Raw genomic sequence first — 15,790 nt, 5'->3', positions numbered from 1 at the left:
AAAGTCACCAGGCTTGTCTCCTGAAGTTGATCCAGCTGTTGGATTGAAGAAGACTAGTGGAGGCTGGCCTGATGTCAAAAAAAGGAAGCAAGAAAGTCACCTCTCTAAGTTTATCATCAAGGACAAGCTGATATACTGTAAAAGGTCTCGGGTATTTGAGGACAAGGGGACAGTCTCCTTGCAGAGTGCTCAGGACATCAAGAAAAACAATTATCCTGATTGTCCACACACCATGGGCAGCGCCAGGCGGCAGCTAGGGATTGCTAAAGCAATGGAAAGATTGACCCATGCAACAAAGAATCAGTTGAATTATTAAATGAAAAACTAGTTATACCTGCACATTTTTATTGAATTTGACTTACATTTAAAAAAAAGGATTTTACTGTTTTGAAATGAGTATAACTAAAGTTGCTTAGAGCCACTGTAGAAGGTCCAAAGAGCCTGAGTTATCTTGGAACTGTAAAATAATATGAAAGCTTTAGCTGTTTAAGTAGAATTCAAATAGACATTACATACATAATGATAACAATAATAACTCCATGTATATTTAACAGTGATATTGAAAGGCAGAATAAAAACTTTCACTTATTCCTGTACTTTACTTTGGAATGTCATGTTGTCCCACATTTGGTAAGTTTGGATACGGTCACCTTACAAGGACCTTGACAGAATGTATTTGTTTTCTTCTGTAATGCTCAAACAATAGATGGTGTTTTGTTTTTTCTCTGGCTTCGAACACGTCGGTTCCGGGTTTACAAATGTGATACATGTGGGGCCTCCTCCGAAACGAATTACTATGAGCTTCAGCTGCGTGAAGACATTTTCTCTGACTGACTGCAGAAAGAATCAGGTGTAGATCCCAAATCAAAAGATATCAACCGTGTGTGTGTGTGTGTGTGTGCGCGCGTGTGTGTGTGTCCGTCCCAGTTATGGTTCACCAAAGGTGTTAAAGAATTTTTTTAAAGTTGTGTTACTAAATTTGGAAATGGTATCCACTCAGAATGAGGATAACTGGACTGTGTTTGATCAACGACACTTGAATATATAGCACTGAAATAAATAAATAAATATGAATCAACAACTTTATATGGAACAGAAAAAGTAAAATGTTGTTTTTTGTTGACTAATAAGTAGGGATGTTCAATATCATCGACCAAAATAGGCATCAAAATGATCGTTATCAGTTTTCACTCTTTTAATGACAACTTTCACATATCGTGCACATATAATACAACAAACTCCTCAGCTACATCTACTCTCACTCAAAATGCTCCAATACGACAGACCAGCTTTTTAGATAGTTGTGTTTGCTTAACAGAACCAGTCTTAACTTCAATTGAAGCAATTGTCATTATTGGCACCAATAATATTTACAGTTTAAGTCTGAATGATAGGAGCAGGGTCCAAAATTAATTTTTTTACTTACCAGCCAAGTTGGCTGATAGATAAAAATCTACCGGCCAAGCATATTTTTTACCGGCCATAATTCTAAATGATTTAGATCTACCTAAAGCATGTTACTCTATATTATGTTGATTCCAAACAGAGTGCCAAAATAATTAAAACATCAATTAATAAGAAAAGCAACTCTTTTGTCATTTTTACTATTTATTTATTTTTAGAGATGTTTTTATGAACTCTTTCATTGAAATCTAGTCAGACTCCTTGTTTTCTCTGTCCATGAAGTCTGGCCTCCTGCCTCTGACACCGTCTTTGTGCCAAAGCATTACAGCCTCATTTGGTCCTAGTCCTTGATCTCTGGAGAACACAGCTGCACCATGAGAATATCTGAAAGTGTGTCAGGGCTAGGGTTGTCACGGTAACCGGTGTAGCAGTAAACCCCGGTAAAAAAGTTGACAATAATAATAACCGTCTTGTTTAAAAAAAAATATTATCTCGGTGGATTACCGTGACTGCGGTGTAGGCGCGGTGACCCTTACCAGCCACCGTATCATCCGAAGTTGCCGGCGGCACATGCGCACTTTGTTGTTTACGACCAAAACTTTCTTTAAAGAGCAAGTCACCCCCAAATAAACTTGTTTTGCTGATAAACTAAATAAACGAGTGTCTAATCGTACTGCAGACACGTGTCGTCAATAATTTGGCACTTCAGTGCATCTTAGTTAAAATTTAAATATTCTGCCTAAAACTGGCAGTGTTGTGCCGATGTCAGGTAAAAACTCTGCACTGTATTTTAATTTAAATCTGCCACCGCTATTGGCTAAGAAGTATGCTATGATGTAAACTGGTACATTATGATGTCACAATGCTGTCGTGAGCCTGAGTGTGTGTGTATTTGTTAGCGGCTCCGCCCTCTCGGTCTGCCAGTCAACAGCATGTGTTGCATTTTTCAAACATGAAGTGGGAGTGGAGTTAGACTCTGGTAGGGGTTGACTTGCTCTTTAAGCTAAAGCTGAAATAATGGCAGGATGAGACGGCAGCACTCGGGACATTTATTATCCCTCAAAGAAGACAAAGCCGGAAGTATGGGCATTTTTTGGATATTTGAAGAATGCTGAGGGACAGTTGTCTGTGAAAGGCAGCAACGCTACGTGGCCATCATAATGTAGCCTGTCTCACGACTCCGCCATCTCCAGTTCGCCACTTTTCACAAAGTCTTCTGGTTGCCACTGGTCCTGGTGGTTTTTCTTCCAGTTCGACGAGTTTTCTTTTGGAAGGCTGGCTGGCTCCAGTTAAAAACCGCCACATTTCACCGCTAGTTTTAACACGAAGCTAACTGCTAACTTGATAAACTGATTGAATGGGATAGGCGGAAATGACGTTGGATGCGGCGTTCACGTTTCGCGTACGTTTGTGTACGTTGCATGCAGGCGGGAGAAGTATCAGAAATCCATGGAAGATGACTGATAAACATAACTCATTTGGTGCAAATATTTACTCGCCAGGTGGCAGGTAGAGCTCAAAAATGTACTCGCCAAATGGAGCAATTTGCTCGCATTTGGCGAGTGGCGAGTGTTAATTTCGGACCCTGGATAGGAGATATTTGATGTCAGCCATGTGAAACGATTAAAATGTTCTTTTTCATGAGGAGGGCCCCTTTACATGTTAATATTGGTTTATATCAGTATACGTTAGGGTTCGGCAACAAATGAAATATTTCTCGTTATCAAAATTTCTGACTAAGCAACTTCGTTTTTCCCATGTCAATACATTTGATAATTTAAAAAATGAAAATATATGTGTAGGTTGGAGACGTTCCAAGTCCCTTTAAGGAGTTCTACCACCTCAAGTCACATTACAACGTGACTCAATGTAATACATGTGACAGCCCGATCTAGAGGACCATTTTTTTCCTGCGCATTCAGTTATCGTCTATTTATCGTGATCGAGGTGAAATCCTTAAAACACTGTGATACTGATTTTAGGTCATATCGACCAGCCCTCATCAGCATATCGGATATCTGTAAAATAAAAAGCTGACATCGAACATCCCTACAAATTAGGGTTGCAGGGATTAACCGATTTGACTATGAACTGATTGTGACAACAGCACCTTTAAAAAACAACAGCACAACCCACACATACAAAAACTCAAGTAAAACTTAACATGCGCATGCAGCAGAAGCACAACCAGTGGCAACAACCATCAGGACTGCTCCATTTCCACCTAGGAAGCAGTTGAATCTTCCTGTGTGGGAATACATCTAATATATCTAAAATATTCCCAATACTACCAATAAGCATTTTTATGAACTAAAGACGTTGGTGTCAATACTGAACTGAATTGGAATCTGCATTTATTTATCCTGTCATTATTTCTTATTCCTTAAACCCTACGGCCAGGAACATTGGAGTGGACATCTGTTGACATGAACATCTCCACAGTCACAGTCGTTTGACTGAAACAGGGCTGCATGTCCAAAGTAGGTAGACCATTATAGTCCAGAGGTGATAAATAACGAGCTAAACTGGGCAATGCTTTAACAGCTTTGTCTATAACAAGTTGTTTAAACACTCCTGTGTCGGGACCAGACAGGAGCTCTTCCAGTCCTGGGCTTTCTTTAGCCCACAATCCCATCTTGTTATAGTTTAGGACGAGAGCCAAACACTACACCAGGTTTACACAAGTTGGAAAAAGAAACTGACAAAGATATACAGGAGGCAATTCAAAAACAAATCTGACCATAGGAACTGACTGAAGCGCTCAGCCAACATATTTTATCCTTATAAGGTAAACTAGGACTCCTTCCTCCCTCTGACCCTCTAGCTCTAACCACTGCGCCACCGCGCAGCCCATCTTCTATTGACCCATTTTGCCAAAGGAAAGGAAGTTGCCTAATAATTATGCACACCTGATATAGGGTGTTGATGTCATTAGACCACACCCCTTCTTATTACAGAGATGCACATCACCTAATATGCTTAATTGGCAGTAGGCTTTCGAGCCTATACAGCTTGGAGTAAGACAACATGCATGAAGAGGATGATGTAGACAAGATACTTATTGGCCTAATAATTCTGCACTCCCTGTATTTATATAGTGCCTTCACATGGCCCAAGGACCAAACGCAGCGCTGCACAGCAGAAGTAAACATAAAAAAAATAAAAATTAAAACATTTAAAACCATTTAAAAACCAACAAAAACATGCAGATAAAATCTAGGTGGGGCAGCAAAAAAGTGCAAAGCCATCCGATTAACGCGGCTCTTCTTGAATAAAAGCTAAAGAAAAAAGTGTGTTTTCAGCTGGCTCTTAAACTTGGCGAGCGTGGTGGCCTGTTTAACACATGTAGGTAGCTCATTCCAGAGCTCGGCCTCAGCACCGAGAAAGCACGACCCCCTCGAGATTGTAGTCTGTGTTTAGGAACGACCAGCAGTCCTTGTTGAGCTGCCCGAAGGTTTCTTGCGGGAACATAAGGATGGATCAGATCCGCCAGATAACGTGGAGCCAACTCGTCCTGATAAGTCTCGGGACAGTAAAATAGTAGCAATAATTGTGTGCCTCATTTGAGGTCTTTTTTACGTATTTATACTATACAAGTATAATTTGCTTTGGTTGCTTTGACCTAATCAGTTAATAAATTCTTACTGGATTAAAAGCGTTCAATTATATTTAATAGTAAGGATTCTTTACATACCACTGAGTGGTAGGGCGTTATGCCAAGTGGAGATGTATGAACCAGTGAAGCAAGCAGCTAACAGAACAAACTAGCAAAAGCTGGAGGAAGAGAAAAGGCAGCAGATATTGGCTGCTGTCCTCACCTGGCAGGTCAGAGAAGAGCAGGATGCATTCATTGAAGCCGTTAGCCAGGAGACGGTCTCTGAGCTGCTGCAATATGGCAACGCCAATACAAAAAGGGAACGAGGAATTACCCAGCAGCAACGTGTCCCAGAGGTGGAAGATTTTATGCAGTGGGAAAACATCTGCATGGCAGGAAGAAAATAGACACAATTGGAAAAAATAAATAAAATGTGTCCAAATAACCAGATTTACACAACAGGATGCTGCAGGTCTGTCTATGGAAAGCACACAATGAGAAATGGAGAATAACTTAATATACAAAGGTGATCATTTACATTTACTTAGCACGTTTACTTAACAGACCTGGAATAAAATTGGAATCCAACAAAAACAGGCGGTATGTTGGAGAGATTGTCTGGAAGCTAATTTAACGTGGGAGGCAGCTGGGAAAACGTTTTTTAGGTGGGATGTGTGGTAGAAAAACATGACAGGAGGAACATCAGCAAGGTTTAGAAAAAAAAAGAACCTTCAGAAGATTATTTCAGACTATATAAGACTGTATCCTGATATTACGTCCCTCTACAGTTATTATTTCAATCACATCACCATCAGCCGCCTCACATGCCCCCCTCTCTGCTGACATGCAAACACAAAATCCAGAGCTGTGCTTCCGTTTAAACAGCCCAGGGTTTGTTTGGGTTTGAATGCAACACAAGATGTGTGTGAAAGTAGAATGTGGTGCGGAGGGCTGACACAATCCCTCAGAGGCTCTCCAACACATTAGCAGGCAGCTAACTAGGCCCATGAGTGTGAGTGACACTCATCTTATATGATAAGTGTGAATGGAAGGTAGACCTCCAGCCTTGTATCGCCATGGATCGGGGGCATTAGCAGTCAGAAGAGCACACCTGAATACTTACTTACTCACAAGATGCTTTAGCGGGAGGTAAAAGGCTGACAAACAGCACCCCCCACCTCACCCCCTCCAAATCTGGAATGGTGTGTGTGAGAGTGTGTTTGTGTGATTAGGTGCAAAGTGTGGGGTTCAGATAAGATAATTGCATCGAGTGCGCTGACACCGATGTGGCTCGATTAATGGAAAGCAGAACTGTGTGAGTCGCCAGACTAATACTTTTTTAAAGAAACCCTCTCACTTAATGAGTTTCCCTCTTTCATTTGTGTTCATATTTTTATTGTTGTTATTATACAAACAGTTTTAGGAGATCACCTCATATAAAAACGAACTGCAGGTTTATAAAAACCTTAAGAGAAAATCAACTTTAGAAAACAGAAACTGTTAAGATTCATGCAGAAATGTACGTTTATCACTCATATTTCAGATTCAAATGAGTTTTATCTTGACCGTTTATCTGTAATCTGACCTGCCTAAGGGGTTGTTGTTTATTTTGTTTTTTCCAGCAGGTGTATTTTATATAAATGATAAAACCAGTTTACCTTGAGGCATGTTAAAGTCTCCCAGTAAAGCACAGGAAACACTTCAGATAGATCTGAAAGTCTAAACATGTCAGATGTTGGGCTGGGTTGTTTGTGGGTAGTTTTATTACCCGCTAGAGCTGCTCTCTGGAAGACTAAAGTCAGCAAACACAGAGACCGCAGAGAAAAGGTCCTACTCACTCGAGATGGAACTTAAACTGAAGTCTGAAAGGTTCTAGCCTTAATAATAAAGAATTCAAACGATGCACCTGAGCTGTAACTATGGTAACGCAAGATTCCATGGCTTTACCATAGTGACAGTCTATCATAGGTGACAGACAGCGCTCCATAGGGAGCCTAAGTCACGCCCATCTACTTCCGGACCACGGGTCCCCAGAAGAACAAAAAAATGAATGCAAGTCAACGTGGCTAAAGATGCTATTTTCTAATTCTGCTTGTTATGTGCCATGGATTTCACATATGATGTCCGTGAAGATGCATTTTAATACCAAGAGCGTGCTTATTTTCGAAAGGGGGGGGGGAGACGTTATTTTAAATTTTGTGTAATAAGTCCAGGACTACAAATGCGCTTTATGAAAGTGACATCATCGAAGCAGACACGGAGAAAAACAGGGAAAATGGCAGAGATTCTGTGGTGACGTCATATATGCAACGTGCCAATGTCGGATTTGTAGTCATGCTAGCATCGAACATTTACAAGCTGATAAATTTCAAAGTACGTGACTGACGTGATTGAAACACTCATCATTGGATTACATTTGAATCAAAGTAAAACATATGTGTGATCCAGGACGTAAGGCAAAGCGGATTAGAAAATAGTTTTTAGCCCCGTTGACTTGCATTCAAGTTTTCATTCTTCCGGGGACCCGTGAGCCGACCGGGAAGAGAGGAGACCTAGGCCCCCTACTGTAGTGAAATATTTGGCACGTTACAGGTTTGAGATGCACTTTTTTGATCTTTGTTAGGAGAGTCGGTACTCCGTTTACTTTTGTGCTCCCATAAATTGAGATGATTTATGTTTGAATCTGCTGATGAGAGGGCACTTGAATGTAATTTTTTCCATACTCAGAAATTTGAGATATTCTCATATTTATTTTCTAAGTTGATAAATGAGTACTCAGGATTACTCATGTAACTTTCTACACATACTTGAAAAGTATTTGACCGTATTACTTTCAAAGCCACTGTTGGGTAACTACAGATTTGTTATATTTTACAAGGTAAGCAAAAATAAATGTTGCCTTTTGGTCAAAAGATTGCTTCTGTTTACAGTTTTAGAATCACTTTATTTTACATTGTTAATTTGCATTTTTGGAGCACAACCAGTTTAAAGTCAAATTAAAATGTCCCATAGCTTTAACTAACTTGTACAACAAAGTAGTTCATCCTGGAGCTGACACTCTTTGTTAATACTGATTGTGAACCGATTTAAATTGAGAATAGAGAATCGATTCTGAATCGAATCGGCACCCCAAAAATCGGAATCGAATCAAATCGTGAGTTGCTCCAAGATTCACATCGTTGGATGTGAATCCAACCCCCAAAAATGTTCTAATTACTATTTTCACCAATTAATTTATTTACAGCAACTTCACATAAAATCAACAGTTTTAAATATTTTTATGGTTGACGGGTTGTTCCTGTCATGGTTTTACAGCTCATCACTGTTAAATGCATGGTTATTTTTTCCAGTGTAACCTGGAATAAACAAAACTGTGCTATGAAACTCTTTAGTTCAGAGATTATGTCGTTGCAACATTGTAGAGCTGGGCAATATATAGAAAATTTATCGTTATCACAATTTCTGACTCTTATTGAGATAATTTTTCCCAAGTCAATACATCTGATAATAAAAAAAATGAAAAAATGTGTGTAGGCTGGCAACATTCATGTCCCTTTAAGAAGCTGTACCACCTTGCATCACGTAAAAATGTGACTCAACGTGATACATGTGACAGCCCCATCTAGAGGACTACTTTTGTTCTGCACATCCCTGTAGTTATTGTCCATTTATTGTTATCGAGGTGAAATCCTCAATATATCGTGGTATTGATTTTAGGCCATATCACCAAGTCCTACAACATTATTATTTCTACAAAGTTGCATCTACCAGCTCAGATTTCAAACTACTTGTTTATGTTGAGATTTCAAACATGTTGGTTCAAAACAAAATGTCTCCCCATTACGGACATGTGGGGCATAAATACCATAGTAAACCCTTTAGCTTTCATCAAATACGACGACATATTCTGGGAGAAATTGTTCCTGTATTCCTGCTGGAAGACATGAGTAAATATAACATGTTAGCCGAGTAATTAGTCAGTAAAAAGTAAAGTCTAGTTTGCAATGAAAAGATGAGAAGACTGGAGTGGAGCTGCATCAGATCGACTCTCCATCATCCTGCTGACTAAATTAGGACCTTCTACTTATCAGTTCTGCATGTTTTTTCATTAATGAACAAAAGAAAGAAAATTCACTATGCCATGTTATTTTTAATGATTAGAAAAAACATAGTTGTTTATAGTGGTCCAAGAAAAGGGTAGATGTAAAGATTAAAGCAGGGGTGCCCAATCCTTGTCCCGGAGGGCCGGTATCCTGCATGTTTCAGTTTGAATTCTGTTTCAACACACCTGATTTCAATCAGCAGCTAATTAACAGGCAACCACAAAACCTGCTGGATGCCGGCCCTCCAGGACCAGGACTGGGCACCCCCTGGATTAAAGGATCCTGGGGAAGGATTTGTAGGAAAAAGAAAATAAGAAGTAAGAATGACACCCTGTGGTCAAATGTGGTTACTGCAGTCCATGTATCAAAACAAAGTTGTCTCTGAGCAGCTACGGATCAGCTCCAGAAGATTCTAGATGACAAGTGAAGGCGAGTCGGACACAGTAGTGAGTAGATAAATATAGTTCACTGTAATATTGAGTTGTTGTTAATAGAAAAAAGTAGCTTCAGATATTTTTAGAGTGAACAATTTTTTCTCATTTATCGTTAGTATTCATTTATCATTTACTAAGATGAGTGAAAAAAATGTATCGACAAAAATCGAACGGTGTTTAAGAGAGAATTAAAAATGACCACAGTATTTATGAGAACTTTAAAATAAAATCTGTCTACATGGTCTAAGTGTTGTACGCGTTCAAAATAAAGACAACAAAACCATACTTACGTGTAAACATAGTAAGGAACCAGGGAATAGCATAAAGCTGTGAGGAAAAAAGAAATCAGACAAGAAACACAGTTAGTTCAAGTGACATTCGTTAGAATTTACAAAAGCCATAAGGCAGGGGTGTCCAAAGCGAGGCCCGAGGACCATTTGCGGCCCTCTGAGTGATTTTGCGTGGCCCTCACAGGCGTTTGTAGAATTGTGGAATTAAGTCTCCCCAGGAGGCTGTTGATATCAATTCATACATTTTGATATTTTATGTTCAAATTTTACTTATATACATACACACTAGATATTTTTTGTGGCCCGAGAGGAATTTTAACTTCATGATTTTGGCCCTCATCTTGAAAAGTTTGGACATCTCTGCCATAAGGTTTTATATTTTAAATTCTGGTGATACTAGATGTTTTCTGACACGCCTGCTCTCTTTTTGTGCGAACAATGATATGGCAGATGACTCTCCTCTGTCTGCTCCTTCCTGTGCTAGTCCAGTTCTCAGGAGTTGGTGAATAATTCACACTAAAATCGTGTTACAAACACCACAGGGCTTTGAGAATCAGAAGCTTTCGATCTTGCAATACAAGTCATTTTTTCATGTATATTCTATGCTTTTCAAGGTTTGAGTCTCATGTTGTTGAAGACAAAAGTCAAAACACGTCTGTTTTGTGTCCAATTCATAGACTTGAGTCTCCATCTCTGTCCTCCACAGTAATTTACATAAAATGTGGGTGACTTTTCTTTTAAATGAATCCATAATACCTCTTTTAAATGTGAGAAACTCCGCCTCCACAGAGACGCTGCTTGGTTGTTGGCTCTGTTTCAAACACTTATGTGAGGGCTTTGTGAATAAAACTGATGTGCAAAACCCTAATTTGCACCCTCAAAAGAAACTGAATCCCTTGTGAATTCAGGATTTGGAGTGTAAATTACATCATTCATCTGTTAATTGGTTTTAACTGGGGAGATTTCTGTTCATGATAGAAGCATTTCACATGACTGCAGATCTTAGATGATGGAAAACAAACTGAAACTGAGCGATTTGCTTCGGTTCTTAATCAAAGATCACATCAGTCAATTTATACCTCCTTTTTCCTTCCTTTCTTGTGCATTTGAAAACTAAAGGACACAGTATTTCCACCATTAACAAACTGGCTGCTATCGCTGTGTTTCCCTCCAGCAGCCAAGAGGTCTGAAAGAGGGAAACTGCGGCTTATCTCACCATCATTAGACGGCTAACTGCGAGGGGGCCTGTGACTGTACGTCAGACCTCGTGTTCCCAACACAGATGAGCTAGAAAGTCGCTTAACTCCCAGCATCATCCTCAGTCAGCAGTAGAGCCGTGAGTGCAGCCAGACTGCATTAACGCAAACCACACTCTGGAGAGCAGATGAGGCCAAATTGAACGTGGCCTGAATTAAAGCCACCGGCTGCATGTAATTGTAGTCACTGCCGGTTGCGTTTACTAGAAAACAGACTACGGACAGTTGAATTGTTTTTTTTTAATCACTTATACATTATTTGTGCCTGCACTACCTTCAGTAGAATATCTCATATATTTTATGTAATTTAAAATAATTTTTAGGCTTATGCTTTTATTCATTCAGTGCAATGAAGATTCAGTTATGTTGACAAAAGAAGAGATTGAAGAGCAAGTAACGCCTAGACTAACTTTTTTTGGCTGATAACATGTATAGACGAGTGTCTAATGGTGCTGTGCACATGTGTAATCATTGGTGCGGCAGTTTAGTGCAACTTACTTTAAATTTAATATTTCAGCCCAAAACCATAATTATATCTCCATCTTAAGGGACTTTACAGACTTTTGAATTTTTATGCTCACGACTGCCCCCTCAGGCCAAAAGCGTAACGGCAGCTTCAATAGTAGGCTCGTGCACGAGGTGCGCATGCTGTACGTGCACACCCCTTAACGAAAATAACAGCTGAGACAGTCGTGTGTGTGTGTGTGTGTGTGTGTGTGTGTGTGTGTGTGTGTGTGTGTGTGTGTGTGTGTGTGTGTGTGTGTGTGTGTGTGTGTGTGTGTGTGTGTGTGTGGCCCGGAGGCGTTGGCAACGAATTGCGTCATCGATTCGTTGTGTCGCACAACTCTTCCAAAAGCGCCCTTCCCGCCCGCCGTTGCGTGCAGACCAGAGCAAGTCAGATCAGTGCAAGGGAGAGCCGGTACCGGCAGATCAGCGCGAGAGAGAGCCTGCAGACTTGCGCTGCTGCGAACCGGTTCCGCATTGTTGCACAGCGATCCAGGCAGCTGCTTCCAGCGCACGGTCCATTCTCAAAGTGGCGCAACCAAAAAACTATAATTAGCACACGATCATTCTTGTCTGCACATGTTCTCTATTTTCTGTCTTATTTGTGCCTGAAGCGCGCTACTGCGGAGCTCATCACCTGTGCTGTGGTGATGTCACCTCACGCAGCATCGAAAACGCGCTCTGCGCTTTTCGGTCAGGAGATCCCTTTGATCTGCTCAAAAGTAACTGATGAGGTGAAAAGGTAAGAATCCAGGCAACAGATTTTCTGGAGAATTATGAGGAGATGCAGGAAGATGAGAGACAGACAGGACAGGAAAATAGTTCAATAAAAACAAGAAAACAAAGTAAAATGTAGGTAGATTTATCTCCACTACACGTTTTTACCTGTATAAAACAATAAGTTATACACATGTCATATTTATACATCTGATACTATTCAGATCACCTTCAAAACTCAGTCACACACCCAGGGCCGTTTCAAGACATTTTGGGGGCCAAGTCAAAATGCCCCCCCCCACCCCCCCCCCCCCATAACTGGGCTCCCCAGAAGCCTCTGTGTAATTCATGCCCTCTCCAGTAGAGTTAGTTATACGGTGTTTATAAAAGCCCCTCAGACATTACTGACATGTTCTAATATTATCAGATGAAAAACTAAATTATCAGACATGCTGTCTCATCTGCTTCTTTTGTAAACTTGCAAAAAGTAACAAAACCATTTGAAAGTCACTATTTGTGGATTCTCTGAAAGTTTCCGTGGAGTGTGTGACAACTTATTTTTTCATTGATCCTATCGTCTAATCTCCCAGCTGAAACAAGCATCCTTAATAATCTGTGCACAGGAAGCTTACCGATGCTGTAGTAAAACAAAAGGTATAATAATTTATTATTAATAAAACCTTGTTGCAGCACTAAAGCAGAAAAATGAGATTTTGCATTAAATATGCAAAATATTTACATATGAATTGTTTTAGAGCCCTTTTATTGGCAGAATCTGATATTAATTTAGTTCTTACAAAAAATGGGTCCCAACATGGTTTGTGTGGCGTTGCCATAGTGTGACGTCATAGGCACAGATCCCCTGTCCTCTTGTTTGGAAATGGAAATATGGTCACCCTACATTAAACAAACTGTCCACCCGGACTTTTGCACTGCACAGAGACGCTTCGCTGCCTATGACTGAACGTCAGTTGAGAGTCAGTCTCATGCAGACTGACCAATGAAGAGAGGGCCTCAAGTTAAGACCCTCTCCTCATTGGTCAGTCCACACGAGGTGGGTCAAAGGTTACTCTGGGCGGGTTACGTGTTGTCAGGCATTCAAGTACTGAGTATATTTACTGCATATTACAGTAAAATATTCTGTATGTGACCACATTATGGTGATCCTCGGGTCGTGATGATGGAGCCCTTGAATATTGTTGCCCAGGGTACAACAAAGTGTTAATCTGGCCCTGGTTCCGCCGTCACATTCCCGCAGAAACTGGTTGATCACACCGGGGCCAAACTACTAGCATGTGGTTTTACAACCACAATGTCCTCGGAAGCAAAAACGCTTTTAAAAGGGAGGGAGGAGTCCTAACTGTTGCTGCAGGCGTGTTGTGTGAGAGTGCAGTTATATACTGGTTTATATAGTTTTGGGTTCAGTTGCTTTCATGTGGCCTAATGTGAGTCTATTTGGGATCATTGGAATGATCAGCAGCATTTCTTGATGTGACTTTATGGCAGTTGCCCAGGGCATCATCACAAGGAGGATGGCATTCATTTACTTTTGTTTTATTTGGTATTTTTTCAGTCATTTTTGGAAATAGTGATCAATTTTGATTAATTCACAGCCTATGTTTAATTACATTTAAAATAAATGTCAACAGATGAGATCAAACAAAACAGATGAGAATTGCCCTTAAGCTGTTTAACTTGGACCAAGCATTTTAGGTCACAGATAGATGTAGCTTAGGGTATCTGCCTATACACCTTATAAGACAATTTAGGTGATGGCATGTTGTTTTTCTGCTATTGAACTGTTTTCTAATAATGTTGTGTTAAATAAAGTGAAGGAAGGAGAGAAATAACGTTTCCCTAGCAGTTTTTAAAAATTTCCCCATTTAATCCGATTAATCGATTAATCGTGTCGAGACCCCATCCGATTAATCGATTATCCAAATAATCGTTTGTTGCAGCCCTAAACCCACCTCTTTTTTATCTGTGAATTCAATGCCGTTCAGCGAGTCTCAAATATAAATGTAGGCATCTTACTGTAAAAAAATATACCATAAATGTAAAAAAGAAACTCTAAATATACTACGTTCACATCCAGAATAGAACCCAGGTCTTCTGCACAAGAGTCAGACGTCTTACAAGGTGAGCTAAATCAACAGTGACATCTTTAGTATCTGTAACATTTATATCCTTGATGACAGCTGAAACAACGTTCAAAGATTGGTTTGGAGTGAAAATGGCTATTTTGTTGCTAATTTGCAGGAAATATCTAGAAGAAAGTTCTACAGAAATTAGCTAAGGGTCCTCAGAAATGTAGCTAGGTTTGTCACTAGGCGTTAGGAACAGCGACAAAGTCGCTGAGTTGGCACTACCTCTCTCTCTGCTGTTAAAGCTACGGATAGCAAATGCTATGGGCGATGCCTGAGCGTGAACGCGCATGAAGCAGCCAGCTCGACCCGAGCAGCTCTCTTTTTCTGTGATTTTACAGAAAAGCAGGCAATCACAGTAAAAATGCCAGGGCTCATTCTACAGGACCAGGGCATTGCAGGAGAATGTATGAAGAAGAAATGTATTATTTCTATACATGTTTTGGCTGTCAAACTTCCATAATGTCCCTTTAAGGTTAAAAACTCTGCTCCACCTTTATGTAGAACCAGCTGTGGCTGATGGCTACGCTGAAAAGTGTGATGTTGTCAGCAAATTACTACGTGGCTGCACTGCACTGGTCTCCAGGTGAGGCAGCCGCACCTCCATCTGGCTCAGACACTCACCTGCCATTATGAAACGTTGGCATTCGGAGCCACTCGCCTTTTTGAAAAAAATGCCCTCCTCCCCCTTTTCATCTGATGATCGCATTTAACAGGAAATCCTCCAGAATGCTGCAGAATCTGTGTCTGCTTATCTCCTGAGGGGTAAGTCTTGTGCGAGTGTGTGCGTTGTACACGCGCTCGTTAACAACTCGTTGTTAGACTTAGAAACTCCAACAACACAAGTTGAGGGGGGTGCGGTCTATCACTGCCTCAGTGCCATTCTCTCGGCCCGCCAGGCGATGCCTCTTTCAGAAGTGTTTTCCTAACAGGAAGTGTGGATGAAATACGTCTCCACCCATGCATTGACTCCCACTTTAATTATAGCATCTAATTGGAATACATGCGGCATTAAAGGTGTGGTTCACTGAAAAAACATTTTTAATGATTATTTCTGATTATAATCGGTCACTCTGAGATTTTCATGCAGGCTGAGCATGAAAATTGTCTCCTTCACGTATCTCCTGCATTAGCTTATGATAGAAAATAGACGGTAAAAATCTAGGAATTGAAAGGCCTGACGCATCTATGTCACTCATGGACTCACCGATCTTTACTCACGACGGGGAAGGCTGTTGTTGTTTTAGTGTCCAGGACTCATGAGACAACATCCTGACTTGTAGAAACTATGTTAGCATTAGCAACTCCGCCGCACCCCCCACCCCCCAACCCGGTCTCACAGC

The 15,790-nt window shown here is 40.5% G+C and overlaps 1 protein-coding gene across 2 annotated transcripts in view; it reads right to left on the bottom strand.

Annotated features, from left to right (window-relative positions):
* The window catches only part of tbck (TBC1 domain containing kinase), a 59,819-nt gene that overhangs the window by 25,789 nt on the left and 18,240 nt on the right, over positions 1–15,790 (bottom strand). For both annotated transcript variants that reach the window (XM_015943704.3, XM_054744815.2), the window contains exons 21-22: positions 9,827–9,863; positions 5,223–5,384 (exon numbers count right to left, since the gene is read on the bottom strand). In XM_015943704.3, the coding sequence (XP_015799190.1) occupies positions 5,223–5,384; positions 9,827–9,863 (199 nt within the window). The remainder of the gene's footprint in view (positions 1–5,222; positions 5,385–9,826; positions 9,864–15,790) is intronic.

Source organism: Nothobranchius furzeri, chromosome 6, assembly GCF_043380555.1.
Source record: "Nothobranchius furzeri strain GRZ-AD chromosome 6, NfurGRZ-RIMD1, whole genome shotgun sequence".
Taxonomy (NCBI): domain Eukaryota; kingdom Metazoa; phylum Chordata; class Actinopteri; order Cyprinodontiformes; family Nothobranchiidae; genus Nothobranchius; species Nothobranchius furzeri.
Note: the sequence above shows the minus strand (reverse complement) of the source record. Positions and strands in the feature narration are given on the sequence as shown.